This window comes from Uranotaenia lowii, chromosome 2, assembly GCF_029784155.1.
Source record: "Uranotaenia lowii strain MFRU-FL chromosome 2, ASM2978415v1, whole genome shotgun sequence".
Lineage (NCBI taxonomy): Eukaryota > Metazoa > Arthropoda > Insecta > Diptera > Culicidae > Uranotaenia > Uranotaenia lowii.
In genome coordinates, this window is record NC_073692.1 from 299,136,615 (window position 1) to 299,155,025 (window position 18,411).

Sequence of the window (18,411 nt, forward strand, 5' to 3'; positions counted from 1 at the left end):
TTTTGATTTTGTTAAAGAAAAAACCAAGAATACATGGATTACGATGGTTTTCATACAAACATCCGTCCAAAAAAGAATGAAATCGTATTTTGGGCAATAATGAACCAGATTTTCTACCCGGCACCATTTTTGATCACGTTCTTCTATTTTGACGAAACTTGACCTGGTATTAGATCAAACATTTTTACATCTTTGGACCAAATTTCAAGATTTTTCAATGAAAATTGTCGAGGATATAGCAAGTTACAAATTTCCCTTTTCTACGGAAATAGCTCTATCTTTGGTTCCCGTCATTGTAATGACTTCAAATTTCGTAGAAAGTTAGTTGAATAGTTGAACTAGATTGTGTGAAATTTTCATGAAAAAATATCAACCGAGAGAGAAATGGCAGCTTGTCAAATTTGGAAGTGGGTGCGCAGCTTCACGTGATTTCATTCTCTTTTGAACGCAACTGTACATTAAAAAATTGGTACGAGGCTTAAACTTGCTTGATAAAATATGAAAATATCTTTTTAAAGTACTTCGTTTGCATTAATCTATTCTTAAGTATACTAGGGTGTGTCAATCAAAACTTTCATCGAACTTCAAAAAGCCTGCAATCTAAAAAGTTCCTTTTTTGTCGAAATGAACGACAGAATTTTTGCCGATTTTTTAAAATAGATTAAGGTAAACGGTTTTTGATTTGAAGTTTTGTATAGAAAATGCAAAAATTGTTCGTGAAATATAACTTTTTTAGTTTTTTTTTTGAATATTTTCTTCTTTATGCGATGCAAATAAATTTCAATATATAGAATTTACTGGAAAATTCTCTGAATACAATTTTGCCAAAGACTTTAAAACAGTAGGAGTAAAGAGAAAAAAATTATAATGTTGTAAAAAGAGCATTCTCTATTTTAGGCAAGATTGCCAGAAGCACATCGTCCAATGTTCAGAAAGTTTATGACTTTAAAGTTATTGAATTTAGGTGAGTTCTACTAATACCGTTTTGCAGTCTTGGGCAAAATTGTAGCCAGCCAAATTTCAAGTAAATCTCACAAATTTGTTCAAGAGAAGAAAATATTCAATGAAAACAAAAATGTAACATTCTCCGAAAAAAATATCGTGCTCTCCATACAAAACGTCAAATCGAAATCCGGCTATCTCATTTTAAAAATCTGCATAAATTCTTTCATAAATTTCGATCAAAAATGAAACTTTTAAGACTACACTGCCGGCCAAAAGTTTGGGATCACCCCTTCCAAAACATGATTGACATTGATCGGCCATATCTCAGCCATCTTATGACATATTGCAATTCTTTAGATCTCATTTGAAAGATCGTGAGCAAAATCTTCTTTGTATGTTTTTGACAAAAAGTGTATGTTAAGTTTATATTACCTAAACTTAACTTAAAGTTCGGTCATTTTCGAAAAACTGCACTTCAAATTCAAACCTGATCATCTTAGGATGGGGTGGACCAAATTTCAAAATTCAAGTAGCATCCTTTTTTAAAACTTAACAAAACACATTTGTTTAATTTTGTGCAAAAAATTTTCAATGTACTTAAAATAAATAAAAAGCTACTTAGGTTATCGTCCAAATGTTTGGGATCAATTCGCAGTATAGTGTAACGGCCAAAAGTTTAGGATCAGTCTCTAAAACATTTATTTTTATTTCACGCGTATCTCTGTTATCAAACAACGTACTGTTTAACTGATAAGCTAGTTTGGAAGTTAATGAGTTGTACTTACTTTATGGATATTTAGTTGAAATATTTTTGAAGACTAACTTGATTAGATTATATGCTAAAAAAATATCATAGATGAACATAAACTTAAATTAGTTCTAAGTTGTGATAACATAAATTATATGAAATTAAGTTTTATTATTTCAATTACTATCTCACAACTAAGTGCAAGTTAAACAATACGTTGTTTGATAACCCACGTGTATCTCGGTTAAAAATAAAAAATAAAAATAAAAAATGAATGTTTTAGAAGAGAGATCCCAAACTTTTGGCCGTTTCACCATACTACGGGGTAATCCCAAACTTTTGGGCGAAAACTTAAGTAGCTATTTTATTTATTTAAAGTACATTGCAAATTTTTTGCACAAAATTAAACAAATGTGTTTTGTTGAGTATTAAAAAAGAATTCGAATGTAATTTGAATTTTGAAATTTGATCCACCCCACCCTAAGATGATCGGGTTTGAATTTTAAGTGCAGTTTTTGTAAAATGTCCGAACTTTAAGCTAAATTTACACAGCTACAACTTAACATACACTTTTTGTATGAGATCTGAGGAATTGCAATATGTCATAAGATGGTTGAGATTAGGATTGGTCGATCTTGGATCGATCCCTGGAAGATCGATCTTTTCAACTCCAATTTTCGATTTTTTGGATCGATTCTTTGGCCAGGAAAAAATCGATTAGATCGGTTTATTTTCGATCCGATCTTTCGATCTTTTTTTCTCATTTAGGGAAAATAAGGTTATAATGGCCATGTTAAGAAGGACGCTTATTTAACCATAGGAAACAGCAATAATATGTGAGTAACATCATTGTTATAAACGTTTAAAAATGCATTTTAAATTTTGTGCCGAAATCTGAAAACCAGTCACTGTAGGGGCAGTATAAGCACTATCAATCGGGGCACGATGAGCGTTTACTGCCGTAGAATCTAGCAGCGAATATAATTTGATGAAGTCAACTTAATTATAGAGCTACAGCTTGACTAGTTTACATCAGACGATTTACCAATTGGTAAGGTGTCGGAGAGAGGATCAGAAAACTAGAGTTCGATTACTGGTCAAGCCGATTTTTTTTTTATTTGACATTCATGATCAGTTGATAAATAACTTCAAATTTGTTTTATTTATCTCAATTGAATTTCGAAAATTATTTCCGAACCTTGTGAATTGGGTGAAAGATGTTTGTGATTGATTAAGATTAAAAAGTTTGCTAGAATTTGCTAATCTTAAGAAATAATAGCAATTTTACAAAAATTCCTTTGTTAAAAAAAAAAGATTTTTTTCCGCATATTTTTTTTTTTGAAGCCTCTTACATTCATTCAAAAATCTAAATAAAAATACCTTGAAATAATTTCTTTTAATTTCTAAAATATTTATTGTCAGTACATTACATAATGTATCAAAGCGTTTTCGAGGTATTTAGATTGTGATTAGTGTTGTTTTAAACCACCAACTTCGGTTCACCTTACAAAATAGCGCTTATTATTTTTTCTTTCCATGTTAAGAAGGACTATACAAATTTGAAATTTTGTGTCTTTTTTGCAATTTTTTTGATAAAATGCAGTTTCTTCTTGTAACAAATAGAAAAGATCGATTAATCGGAGATCGATCTTCAAGCTCCGATTTTTTCGATGGATCGATCCCAGAACCGTTCATCTGAATCGATCTTGGAGATCGATCTTTTCCCGAAGATCGAACAATCCTAGTTGAGATATAGCCGATCATTTTTTTTTTAATTTTTGAGGGGGTGATCCCAAACTTTTGGCCGGCAGTGTACATGCGCTTTTAAATTCCAAAAAGTTTTAATTTAGATACATATGTATAAACTGAGCGAAACAAAAATAGCACCACTCTGCTTTTTGCCTGTTAAAAAATCAAACTGGCTAACATAATTTTTTTTCCATAATTTGTTTGGACTTGTTCAACAGATAATTCAAGCATAAGTTACCTTTTTTTCGATGCAGCAATTGGCGTTGAGGACCAAAAACATGGAGCAAGGTGCGAAATAAAAACTTCACTTATTTATGCATTCCTACAAAATCAAGATTATTTCCTAAAATTTATTCTGTACTAGTGAATAATAATGTTTCGAAAAATTATTTTAACAGAAAACAACATTTTTAACGACCTCTGGGGTTCGATCAGAATTTTAAGGATTTTTACGAATTTGACATATGATCTGTAATGTTTCATCTAACTGCTTATTTTTTTCATTCGCATGACGTGAAATTAAAAAAAAAAGTCTGGGTTGAATGGAATCCGAAAAACCGGAAAACAGGCTGCCCATTCGAAACTTCGATTTTTTCTTTGAGTAAACTTCTATTTTCCAGTTTCAAGTTGTAGAGGCGTGTTGAATGATTTTGGTCTATAAATAAGAACTTGGTGCTGCGTAAACGGCTTGGAAATTACAAGATCACACAAGCAAATTATTAGAATCGCATCAAGTTCACAAAAAAGAGAATTTCTTGGGTAAGTGAACAGAACATTATTGTATTTTCTAGTAAAGTTCGATGGACTAGATGGCTAGCAATACTGTGATGGGCATGATTTGCCAACGACTCGGAGGTTGAGATGAGCAAAAATTTCGGCGGTGGTATATTCTTGTGCTGGTGACTTGTTGCCAATCCAGGGAGCTATCATCAGCGTGGTCTACAACAAAAATATGTCGAAAAACTACGTCGAAATGCTGAAAACGAGGCTTAGTAAATCCCGAAACTCGAAAATATCATCAACCAACTAGTGATGCAAACTGCAACTAAAAACTGAAAAAATAGAAGATGACTGATAAAAAAATCGTTGTCTTTGAATGGGCGCTCTGTTTTTCGGATCCAAATCCAACCAACAATCTTTGTTCAATCATTTTACATAATTTTAATGAAAAAAAAATGAGCAATTTGTTATAATTTTACAGCTTAGGCAAGTTCTTGAGTGCAAGACTGCCTGTTCTACGCAAGGGTGTCCCATGTGACTTATGGGCCATTTTTGCTTTTTTTCTGTAAACTGCATCTTTCAGTGTAAATTTTTGTGAAAAAAACTCTAACAAGTACCCCACGGTGTATTTCGTAGAAGGACTTAAAGAAAAAAAATACAGTAACGCTAATTTTTGCATGGGCTGAAAGTAGAGCTTTTTCCGGTTCATTTTCACCAAAAATTAAAATATTCTGTCGGTGACCCCCCATACAAAATTTTTTTTTGAAAATTTTCTATTTTAATTCTTAAAAAAATAAATATATTTTTAGTGTTATAGAATTTCAGAGATGCTAATTATCTTAATTTTGACTTTCACTACTTTTAAATTAAACTGATAACACAACAATCATATCAAAAACTTTGAGAAATTTTCTATTTTTTTAACTAGTAACAGAGCTATTTAAACGTAAAAAAAATGTTTAGAAAGTGTCTTCTAATCCTAAAATTAAAATTTTGGCTGGCAAATCCTGTCAGCAGTCTGAGACGTTCAAATTAACTGAAATTATTAGAATTATCTAAAATAATATGAATCCATATATGAATCCATTTTCATTATTCTCTTAAGATTTTCTGATTGTGACAACACTGAATGGAGCTTTATTTAAAAAAAGCTCAATGATTAAGAAAATCAGTTAACACTAGGAAGCGCTTGATTTTTTTTTGTGATATCGCTTATCGTGATGCGATCTGGAGTAGAAACGTTTGTCTTAATTTAAGCTTTTATAAAATAAAGAAAATCAATATTCAGAAGTAAACGATCCGCTAAAGACAATTTTTGATGAGAAATTAGTTTTTATATTTCTCCTGATTTAAATGTCTGAAAATTCCATTTGCACTCCAGACTCATTGCAAATCGCTACAGCAGTTTAATCTAGCTAAAATTTTGCATGCTACTGTCTTTTGATACAATCATAATCATAATTTGAAATTTCCTTTAACGTTTTGATTTTTATCGATTTCTAGACCAATTTTTATAACCCTGCTGTACTCTGTGATGCGCCCATTTTTTCAAAGAGCATAACTAGCATCCTAGCTTCAACGGTTTCCAACCCACTATATTATTTTAACAATCTCTTGAATTCTTTGTTTAAATTAAATTTGAATTTTACAGTTTTTTTTTTGAAATAATGTTATTTAATGGGAGAATCTAGTTTATAAAACTCTGATAAATTTTAATTTTTTTCCAAAAAAAAAATGCTTTTTAATCTTTTTGTCGATCTTGTATTTACAAAAATCAACAGTATTGTTGGCAAAAGTGAATTGCAAATGATCGATAGCAAGCTAGACTGCAGCACGTAACATTCATCATATTTTGTTCATCCCTTACTTATTTTGGTTATTCTACTGTACGCTGAAGTTCTTCTTTATTATAAAAAAGAACCTTAATGAAGCATTAATATTGCAGTAAAACAATCATAACTTCTACAATTTTATACTAATAATGGTAAAAACTATAATAATCATTGGTTTGAACAAACCATAAAAATCCATTTAAACAAAAAAAAAAAAAATAAAACGCATAAATCTGGTCTAAAACCTTCGATAATATTGAAATTTCTGTTGAAAATTTTTTTTTTTCATCGTTTTGTTGATAATGAGTTCCAAAATATCAACAGTACTTCAATTCTTAAGCAAAAATTATGTGCAAATGATTTATAGAAAATTTATTCACCTTCAATATAAGAAAAAAAAGATTTAAAATATATGTTATGTAGCGGAAGATAAACGGATTTTAGTGCAAGTACTTGAGCTTTCAACTAAATTTTATATTTTAAATTTTATTGAAAACTGGTCTGCTTGGATATGTTTAAATTTTATGTGAGGTAAACAAAATTCAAAATGTCATAAACTATCATAAAAATTTGTACATTTGTTTTCTAAAGTGCGTATCCATATGCATCAGAGCATGCAAATAATGTGGAAATATTTCAAAGAACAATTTTGAAATAAAGAAAAGATTTTTAATACTTTGTTGAAAACCAATCAAATGGTGTTGGACTGTTTTTATTCATATGTCATATTTTTTTTAAAACCAGAATTGGTTCTCCAAGATATACACAAATGAATATAAATTCATGTGACATTTGGATAGCACCAATTATAACAAGGATATTTCAAATAATAAAATTTTGAATAAAATGTTCATATAAAAATCAGTTTTCCAGAAAATCCAAATGACTTACCTCTCCAGACGTTGACATTTTATATTGTTTCAGAATGACAAAAACTTGAATAAAAATAAAAAAATAAATCTTAATGAAAAAAGTTACTATTCCATTGCATTTAAATAGTTTTACAGATTAAAATTTTTCAATATGGACAACAAATTTTCAAAAAAATAAAACGTATGGGGACTCACCGACCAAATATTTTAATTTTGCCTGAAAATGATTCAGAAAAGGCTAAATTTTCCATTTCTGAAAAAATTAGAGTTACTGTATTTTTTCTTTTAAACTTCTTCTATAAACACACCGTGACCCATGCTTTGTTTTGAACTTATGAAAATTTGTTAATATTTCTATGCAAACACTGGACAAATTTTTAATGGAAAAAAATGATATTTTTTGTTTTTGAAAATCAGCTTCTGAAAATCCACTGATTTTGATTTAAACTGTTAAATATAATGTTAGAAAATGTTAATGACTTGAGAAAAGTAGAATGGGGAGAAAGAAAGAGCCTTTAATACGTCTTTTTTTTCTCCACTGCACATTTTTCACATGCTAATCTTGCTCGAAACGGTAGTAAAGGGTGTCCACGATGAAATTACCACACACAAAATTGATTCGCAAAATTCGAGTTTTCATCCGATTGCCATCAAATTTTCAGGGATTGAAGAATGACTATTTAACTTCATTTTACCATTTTTCTCATATTTTATTTACAGTCCATACGCAAATGCCAGCACATTGGCCTTAGCCCCGGCCATAAGATTCTGCACAACTTGTGAATCAACCGTTTTTTGCATGTAAACTAGAGTGCCCCAAATGACCCGACTTTTAAAAAAGTTATGCGCTGCAGGCTTAAATTGATCCAAGGTCAAGTACAAGGTCCCATGCCAAATTTGGGCCAAATTGGAAAACAGGAAGGGGTCGCTCAACAAGCCTGAAGTTAGTATGGGATTTTGAGACATTTTGTTCGGGACAAATATGAAAAACAAGTTTTTCATCGATAACTTTGGTTCCTGTCGGCCAATTTCTTTCAAAAATGGTTTTTCTAAAAGCCTAAATTATGAAAAATATTTCATCCGAAGACTGCATTTCGATAAGAGTTAAGATAAAAAAGTTATTGGGCTTCAAAAATGGGCAAGCCTGCAGCGCATAACATTTCACAGGTTTTGATTTTCCCATACAAATTTGGGGCAGTCCAATGTAAACCCATACTTTCTTCAGTTCCTCGACTTCACTACCGTTTAAGAAAGTGCTGCGTCATAATCGCCCAGTTCCAGAAGGCCAAAACTAAGGCTGGGTTTCGAACGTTCAAGGTACAAAAGGCCCCTAATCGTGACAAAAAGCAGAACAAGTCCAGGCCAAACCAGGAATTTCTTCGCAAATTTAGACATCTTTTGAGTGTGGACATGCTCCGGAACGCTGAACTTATCCTTGGCCGTAAAAAACAGGTAGCCGGGGATCAGTGTGAAGTCGGCCTTCACATATATTTCGTCCTCCATGATGCAGCATTCAACTTTCGCCAGCATGTTGAGGTACAACTTCCTGGCACGGGTTTTCGGGTTCGAAGCCTTAGTTTTGTCCTTCCTGAACCGGGTGATTAGGAAGCAGCACCTTCTTAAACGACCTAAGGTAGTGAAGACATTTGAGAAACTGAAGAAAGTACGGATTTACATGCAAAAAACGGTTGATTCACAGGTTGTGCAGAATCTTATGGCCGGGGTTAAGGCCAATGTGCTGGCATTTGCGTATGGACTGTAAATAAAATACGAAAAAAATGGTAAAATGAAGTTTAATAGTCATTCTTCAATCCCTGAAAATTTGATGGCAATCGGATGAAAACTCGAATTTTGCGAATCAATTTTGTGTGTGGCAATTTCATCGTGGACACTCTTTATAGGAAAGGAAACTCTCGTTAAAAACCCTTGAAATCCAGCTGGAATCCTAGAAGTTGTTTAAAAATGTATTGATCTATTTTTTTTTTCTTTATTATAGAGACTTGATCTATTCAAATAATTCACTTAAACATAGTAAATTTTAAGAAATCATCTTGATTTTGTATGTAGAATAAACATAAGTAGTGCAAAATTTTTTGCACTCTTTCTTCATATTTTCGGACCTTAACGCCAATTGATTCTTAAGAAAATAGTCAATTAATGTTTTATTAATCTGTTGAAAAAAATAAAAAAAAATTTCTCTAAGGATATTTCTAAGTAATAGCTTATTTTTGTGCAATAGCGATGCGCTCAAGAGCCGCTCATTTCAACCGGTTCTTCAAGAAGAACAAACGAACAGTGGCTCTTGAAAAAAAAAATCCCGGTTCGAAAATAAGCCGCTTACACAACACTGGTTGAAAAACCTTACCATTGCCCAAAGTAGAATGCAAGAGCAGAGAGTGGAGAGCCGTCCGTTCTTCCGAATCAAAAGAACCGTGGGTCGAATGATCCACGGTTTGTTATTTGTTTCCAAAGGAGCTGGTTCAAATAAGCAACTCTTGGTTGCTCTCCCATCACTGAACAATCAACAAAAACTGAAGAATGAAGAACAACAGTTCGTTCGTTCTCTCGAGTCAAGAGCCATGGTGGTTAAAAAAAGAGCCACACACGGCTCGAAAATGAACCACGGTTAAAAAAAGCCACGTTTAGAAAAAAAAACCGAGAATGGCGTTCTTGCCGTTCAGTTTATTGACCAGAGTTGAGCGGCTCTTTCGAACCGTGGCTCTTTTTCGAACCGTGATTCGTTTTCGAGCCGTGTTGTGGCTCTTTTTTGAACCAGCTATCACGGCTCTTTTGGTTTGAGATAACGAACGAACGAACGAACGGTTTCTAGTGTTCTTTGCTCTTCAGTTTATGTTGAGCTGTGAGACACGGTTGAATTTTGAGTCGCTCAAATGAGCCGGCTCATCGAGTTGAGCGAACGGCTTTCAGCTGCTCATTGAAATGAGTTGTTCTGTCTTACTCTAGTGTGCAATCGTTAGTGTATGAATAAATATACGAATAATTGTAAAAGTCAATGTTCCGGAAATCACTCGGAAGAATCGTTCATGATACGTTTCCAGTTAAAAAAAAAGAGCTGTGAGACGCGGTTGAATTTTGAGTCGCTCAAATGAGCCGGCTCATCGAGTTGAGCGAACGGCTTTGAGCTGCTCATTGAAATGAGTTGTTCTGTCTTACTCTAGTGTGCAATCGTTAGTGTATGAATAAATATACGAATAATTGTAAAAGTCAATGTTCCGGAAATCACTCGGAAGAATCGTTCATGATACGTTTCCAGTTAAAAAAAAATCAATACCGAATGCTGCCGCCTGTAGTTCCCTAAAGAGACGGCAGAGCGACAATGCGAGATTAATGTACACAAGAGCGAGAGCTGATTCGCATCTAAGTCGATCGCTCAAGCTCCCAACCGGGTGTATCAGAAGTGAGTGAGATACTTACAATTACATGATCCTATTCGAAAGGCCACTCACTCACTCACTCAAATTCAATCAATGCGGTCTTGCATAGTCTTGCATTGGCTATTACTAAAAAATAATTTGATCATGGATCAGTGTTCGAGTTAGTAAGGGAGTGAGTAAGTAAGAAAAGTGATTGAGTATAACAAGAAACTGAAAATCAGGTAGCTACTCACTCAGTTGAGGATCCCATCTGGAGGAGTAACGCCTCTAATTCAAACCTTATTTCTTTGGAGCTGTCAAACACAAACTTTGTCCCGTTTTGGAAGAGAAACCAACCGACAATTTTGGTTTTGCTCTCGCTGTTTCAGTGTCGCTCATGAGAATTGATTGATTTTTGGAACATTGAGATCCTTGATTGCAACCACACTCACTATATGTATTTTTAACATATTTACGAAGTCAAATTCAGAATCATCTCAAATATCATTCCAACATCCAAGGTGTTTGTTTTCCTGTTACTGCCATGTCAATATAACGTTTTATGTGATCGTAAAAACAGTTGTATATTACCCAATATGTATATGACTAATGTTGAAATTTCACATGTAGCATTTTAGAGATATTTCTCACCCAAAAAAGTACGGGTAATGCCGAAGAGTCCTAAGTCGTGTTAGTTGAATTGAGCGAATTTACAAAAAAGAAAACAGCTGTCTAGTATATGTATCTCTTAAAATTGACAATCGAGAGATTATGCTGTACACACGCAATCATGTTTTCGAAGAATAGGGGTAATTTTTTAGGCGTTTGTACAGTTTTTTTTTAAATCCATTGTACACTCATATTTGATGTTCTGTTCACTCTCACACGTGCAGGTTGTTTTTATGGACGCGGTGCTTGATCTGTATGGTTGGCGTGATTCAAAATATGGCTGTAATTTCGATTTGCGATGAAAGAAATAACTTATCAAACAAATTAGATAAATGGATTTTGACAAAATCATAGCCGATAATCAAGCTCTGTACACGTTGAGAGAGCACGTGAAAACAACACAGTAAAAAGAAAACAGAAAAATAACCAAACACAGTTTTGGAAAACGTAAAAACCCAAAAAACGAGGGATAAACCTACAATAGACATCCTTCGGGCGGCACAGTCCGTCGTCGTCTCGGCGTCGCGAGATTGCCACACATATCACTAGCACCCCGACGGCCACCACGATAATGGTCGCGATCAGAGGCACCATTACGTTCAGATCGATCCAGTGGGGAATCCACGGGGGATAAACGACGCCCGGCTGGATCGAGTTGGCGTTCGGGGCGATCGTGCCTGATCGTACCAACAATCGTGATCATTCATCCCATTTAGCGGGTGTTTTTCGTTTATTTACGGGCACCGGGATCATTCGATCGGTTGTGAATGTGTGCGTGTGTTTGCGCGCGAGTGTGTGTTTTTTATTTCATTTTTTTTTGTTTTTGTAACGCATTTGGGGAAAAAAGAAAAAAATAATTATACCTTTATTATTGTTGCCTTTGTTACGGAGCACACAAATAACGATAATTGCTATGATAATAACGAGTAAAGCGGCTACGACTGGTACTACTAGGTTCAAATTAGAGAGGATGATACGGATCGTGTCCTCGGCCGTTAACTCGGGTACATCGCGAGTGGGTGCGATTGTCCCTGAAACAACCAAATCAGAAAGAGAGAAAAAGTGAAGAAGGGATATTATTCGTTAGTTTTGGTCGTCATAGGGTGGTTGGTTGATTTCGACGTCTGAGAAGTTTTTTTTTTGTTTGATCTTCCTCGAATTATTATTATTTTTAAAAAAAACTGTGTGATTCTCTATTCTTCTTCCTTAAAACCATACGATAATTACGCAAACTACGACAGTTATTTAAAAAAAAAATTCGCGAACAAACAAACAAAACTTTAATACTGTTCAAACAATTAATTCTACCATCAATGAAACGTTTTCGATTCGCGAAAATATTTACAATCCGAATTGGAAAAATATTAACAGGAGCTAACCGAATAACTACTTCAAAACATTCCATAAAATCGTTAACTAAGGAAGAAAAGATTCTAAAGGAACTACTGTTAACTAAGAAACTTTCAATTTCCGAAGATTAAAATCTCTACATAGAATCGAGACGAGAAAACAGAGAGAACAGATTACGGTGCAGGAACACAAACAGCGTTGAGCGGGCGAAAGTCAACTAAACAACAGAAGGAAAGTAAAACGGCGTAAAAGATGGATGAAGATGATGAGCTATGATGAAAAAAAAACGTAATCAAAAAGCTGGCACAGACACAACACTTTAGGTTTTTCTTTGGAAACAGTTTTGTATGTACAAAAGAAATTATGTTCGAGGACACTTTGATATAACTTTTCAATGTTAGGTTTCTTCATTCATTGAAGATATGGTAGAGTAAAGCACTTTCAATCTTTGGTTGATCATCATTCTATAGATTATTTGAAGAGTTTAGTCCAAACAGTTAGAAACAGTTACAACATTTCTGCATAATTGATGCAATAAAGTATGCAAAAGAACCTTTGAATAATCCCTATAAAGACAGCAGGCTTTAAAGACACTTGTTAATGTCAATAAAATACAAATAATCTATTCAAAAAACCCCTGACTAACGCTTATGAAGACAGAATGCTATGGAAACACTCGTTAGCTTCAATGAAATATAAATTGGCTCTTAAAAATCTTTAAAGCCCCTTTTGAAAAAGAAGATTATATAGATACTCGTGAGTTTCATTAACCTAATCCGCTTTTGAGTGTCATTATGACACTATTGGAAGTTTGGCGGCATCGGGGAGCCTAAATGAATTCTTCAATTTTGCATCTTTTTATGGAGTTGGTTAAACCCCTCCCCTCCCCGAAATGCATTGCAAAATGTTCTTCTCTAAACTCAAAATTACAAATTTTTAATCAAATTTTGATGAACGACTAAAATGATTCAAGTGTAACAATCTCGACTCAGAACTAAAGTCAAAACCTTGAATTCTTATCCAAAGTCAATAATTCTACGACAGTTTTTAGAAAATTTCTAATTTGTTGTTTGAAATTCAGTCCAGAATGTAGAATTTCGATATGCTGGTCAAATTGCTTAGATTTTGCCTAAGTTTTTGCACTTTTTTTGCTGAATCAAACAAAAATTATAATTAAGTCGTTAAAATTATGTATTTGAGTCAACATTTTTTTAATTAACTTCATCATGTGAATTACTTTTTGTAATGTGATTTAAAATCGAATGATGTATTTCGATAAACAAAAGTCAAGTGTTTTTCTCCATGTTTTTAATCTAAGTATTTTGATATTGACCCCGGATTTGCACGGCTCAGATACTTGTGATAAAATGTTTGGAAAACTTAGGTAACCTAAGCTAGGTTAGAATAATTTCGGATTCGGTGGTTCCAAATTTGCTTATTAACATTAAAATTTCATTTTTGTAATAACATTTGGATTCTGTATTCTGTTTCTTTTTTCTGAACTTCAGTTTGGATCGTCATTGGGAAAAATCCTTATTCGAATCTCGGTTTTGCATTTCAACCTTCTATATTAGAAACTCATAATTTCGGAATTTCGAAAATAAAATATTCAAAATTACTAACCATTTTGAAGAATTGAAATTTATACTTTTAATTCTTTTACAGAATTGGAACTAAAGAAAGTTTCATAATGGTGATCTAAAATTGTAAGATCTGAAACAGTTTCAACATTCGCAATTTTCAATCAGATTCACAAATTAAATTTCGAATAAATTCACATTGAAAGCCGGAAATTAAGAATTCAATTAAGATATTTGTGGTTGAAATTCTGATCCAAAAATCGCTCTTTGGCTGAGGATTAGTAAGAATTATTATCTGGTACTTAGTTTCAAAAGTTTCAAACTCGGAATTCATATTCCTATATCAAAATTATAAATTCAAATTCAGCTCGAGGCTAAGTTTAATAATTAAGATTAAAATATCTATGTAAGAGTTTCATTAAGGATTCAAATTATAGGCGATTCATAGTTTGGATTCTGGATTTGATTCAAAATTAAAATTGATATTCAATCAGAGTTAGTTTGGAACACAAATCAAAAGAAATCACATATATAAAATAAATTATTGATAATTATGTTTTGTGGCCAAAGAATTTGTACTTTATTTCCAAGATAAAAGTCAACTAAGAATATATTTTACTGGTTTTTTGTTTAACATAATCTATATTGCGGATTCTCCTAAAAAACTTCAAACTTAAATCTTTAATTGTATTCGATTTTACAAGAGAAGAAATTAAATCTGATTTGAACCACAAACTTGATCTCTCACTTTTATTTCTCAATATTTCATAAATTTTTACCAATGCCTCAAATGGTCATACTTGTGATTAAAAAGAATAAACTTACTACTTTCTTATTTAAGTAAATTTAAAAAGCTTTACTTTAAATTTAATTATTCCAATCCCTAGATTATTTTTAAAAAAAACTTGAAAAAAATTTGGCAGCTGCTATAATTATTTTCGAAAGATAGAAATTAAAATAAATATCTTACCATTAACGTAACATAACAAAAAATCTAATTTTTTTTTACCATTTGTTATGTATGCATTCTTGAAACAAAAATGTTATAGGAAAAATTTTGCGTAATTAGTAAAATCTATTTTCGAAACTATATAAGTTGCGTCTCTCGAGGTTTTGCTACTTGTCAGTTCATTTTTGAACTAATTTTTTCGATAGTTTTTGATAAATTTCAGTGTGTATCTATAGTACATACATATAAAACACAAACCTAGCAGTTTTGATTTTATAAGAATTTTAAATTTTTAAGGAGGAATGATGCCGTTCGTGAACTGTTCTCAAAAACGCCGAATATTTGTAATTTTTTTTTTTCAAACCCTTGATAATAAGATCTTTGTAAATCTTTCCATTAATATAAGTTGATCTACGGGTGAACTGAATTGCGTGAATGCATTTCTTTTATAACTCTTACTACCTTTTATGAACAAATCATCTTTATTTGTTTACAAATTCATTCGATTTTGTCGTTTGACTCTTCAAAATTATTTACCGTACATTTTAAATATTTTCGTTAAATTTTTGCTCATTTTTCAAGTTTCGATTCAACATAGCATGATTTTTCTGAAAAAAGAGCACCTGATGGAGTTTTGAAAATCATCTGTTCTGGACCAATTCCATTTATAAGATAAATGTTATGAATATGAAGTTAATTACAAATTCTCATCACATCTTTGAAGTCGCAATATTATTAAAAAAATAATTATTTTCAGTTATTTCTTCATCCGGATATTTAGGTCCACTTTTTTCCTGAGATTCGTTAACAAAGTTTAGTCAGATATAGAACATTTAGATCTTATCGAGAAATTTTTCTACAACGTTTTCTTATTATATTCATAATAAACTTAAAATATTCTGGACATGGAACTAAAACACTTCAGAGCGCTGGAATTTAAATCCAGATATTTCTCCGCTTCTGAGAATTAAATAAGTCATGATGAATTGTATGAAAATAAGAATTCAATAAGTGTATGTATGGAAAAAACGATCCACATTTTTCCCCGGTTTTAAATTTCAGGTTTTCCCCGTATTTTCCGGACCCATTTTCAAATCCCGGTTCGTTGGTCACCTTTAAATGTGCCAATTTACGTCAACTTTTAAATCTTCTTTTCAAAATGTATCTAGATTCTGGTATGACATAAACAATTACGACGATTCATTGATTAAAAAGTACAGTTTTACACCACTTTTTTACATCCTTGTGAGCAACATATAGCTTCTAATTTCAGGTTTCTTAATCACTAAGTGATAAAAATTTCTAGCATTCCGTAGCTGTTCTACAGTCTTTTTCCGAAGTATGTTTTTTCAGATTTTTTTTCTTACACTTTGAATAACAGAAAACTGAAATTTTGAAGCTGAATATTGTCTGAAAATCATATTTGGTTTACATCACGATGTTTTTAAAACTATAAATTTTGTACAAATCGGTTGCAAAACAAGAGAGACATAGTGGTTTTGGTCTGGAGTGTCAAATTGGCACTCAAAGAATACCAACGGGTAAAAATTTCTGCGACGGATGAGCTGCGCCAGAACAAAAAGATCACTTAAAAAATTTCCCCATGCCTACTTTCAAAAAATCCATCCGTATTTTAGCCAACGTAAACCATTTTTTTAAACAATAAGCGACTTGAGTTGACCCTTTAATGAAAAGTGTTGTTTTCAAACAACACGAGCTTAAATCAAATTAACTTGTGAACGCGTGGATTTTTGAGTCATATATGTATAATGTATATATTCACATCAAATATGCTAGAGATTTGAAGTAATCGGATCTTGGTATTTTTATTACTTGATAACTGGAATCAAAATTATAAAGATTAATAGTAAGTCGTCCGTATATATGTTTTACTGAATTTGAGGGCGTTTTATGTACTGAACCGAAATAAGACTTACAGTCTTGGAATAATGACATTCAAAAGATAAGAAAATACACCAGTTTCAGTCAAAATCAATCGGTAAAATTCAACTGATTTAAAAGCAATATTTTTGGATTTTGACCATAACTATAAAATAAACTGATGTGAAATTCAAAAAAGAAAAAAGAATTCTGCATTTATTCAATGAATATTGGTTGAAATTGGAATTGGTAAATATTTCAAGCGTCTCTGCTGTTTATTAAATTGGATGTGTCATTTCACCACGCAATATTGTTGAAGACTATTTAAAGTTATGTAAAAAAATTAAAGGTTTTGAGCTTTTGTTTTAATTTTCCTTAAAAAAAATCAAGTTTAAGAAAGATGATTTTTTAAAAATATGCAAAAGGCCAGTCGTAAAAAATAAAACCGGGTTTTTACACTAAGTTTGAAATGAAATAGTAAAATCGTATAGTGTTGACAGGAATATTCAAATACTGTACAGTGTTAAAAATCGTAAATTTCAAGATATGACTTCATATTGTGAATATTGATATTTTATTTCGAATAAAGATGATTGTGAAAGGATGTTTTGCCGATCTTCGCACGGTTAAGCTTAATGCTCCCAATGTTTCCTATGTATTGCTGTTGAGTGTTGAACGAAAAAAAAAAAAAACAAAAAAGATAAATGTTCTATTATTTTCCTGTATTTAACCACCTTAAAACCAAATTATTTAAACCAAAATTTCAAGCTTCAACCAATTTCAAAAGCCCTGTTTGAAAACGTGTTGCATTTTCCGAATCTGTTGTATGGTAAATTTTGACGTATCGCCCAATATTCTCCAAATTTCACGTGATGCGGTCGGAACATCTAGAAACGTAACATTTGAAAATAAAAAAAAGGGTATATTAAAATCATTTCCGTGGGAGCTTAAGCATGCTTAATAATTTTGAAGATATGTGTGGTGCTGTTGAGTGAAGTTGTTCACCATGAATGAGTACACGGAATCACCCCGATTCAAGCAGGGAACGAGTTCCCAAACATGACGATTTCCCAACATGTTGTAAAGATGACCTTGATACATGCTGGACAATTGATATTACTAATGTATTTGTTTGTTTATGCTACTGACATCGACTATTAGTATGTTTCAAGAAAACGACTTTTATTTTATAGACCTCAAGATGCTGCAGACTATTTAGCACGTTTTTGTCTTCGTGAAATGCTGTTGCTCTGCTTAAAGTAAGAGGATTCACTTTACCGATTATTTACCATCCTCGTGGCATTCGTATCACAATAAAACGAATGGTTAAGGTTTAACTAATAAAATACAAAAAAGTTTTTTTTTTCGATGAAGACTACAATGCCTTTTGTATTCGTTCAAATAGAAAAAACGTTTTTAACTATGCGTCAAGATGTCAAGAATAACACGATTTACAAATTTCTTAAATTTACTTTTTTTAAGGTTTTATTAATGACACTTTACCATCCTTGTGGCATTCGTGTCTTGTTGAACCTTCAGAAAGGTAATAAACAAGAGGGGTCTTTCAGTGATAATACAGCATTTATAAAATGCTTAAAAGAAAAGAAAATTATCAAAATTGTTGTATAGCATTCTGGAATATTTATAATAAAGCTACCGGAATAATTTTACTAATTATTAAAGGATTTGTATCTGTCCTGAAAGGCTTTCAAAAAACATTTTTTCATAAACTTATAACAAAG

At 32.1% G+C, this 18,411-nt stretch overlaps 1 protein-coding gene across 50 annotated transcripts in view; it reads right to left on the reverse strand.

Annotated features, from left to right (window-relative positions):
• LOC129745126 (cell adhesion molecule Dscam2) overlaps positions 1-18,411 on the reverse strand; it is a 212,790-nt gene that overhangs the window by 40,725 nt on the left and 153,654 nt on the right. For 40 of the 50 annotated variants that reach the window (XM_055738028.1, XM_055738027.1, XM_055738008.1 and 37 more), the window contains one exon: positions 11,389-11,586. In XM_055738028.1, the coding sequence (XP_055594003.1) occupies positions 11,389-11,586 (198 nt within the window). Of the gene's footprint in view, positions 1-11,388; positions 11,587-11,772; positions 11,941-18,411 lie in introns of all 50 variants that reach the window. The other 10 variants (XM_055738024.1, XM_055738020.1, XM_055738019.1 and 7 more) reach the window with 1 other exon arrangement.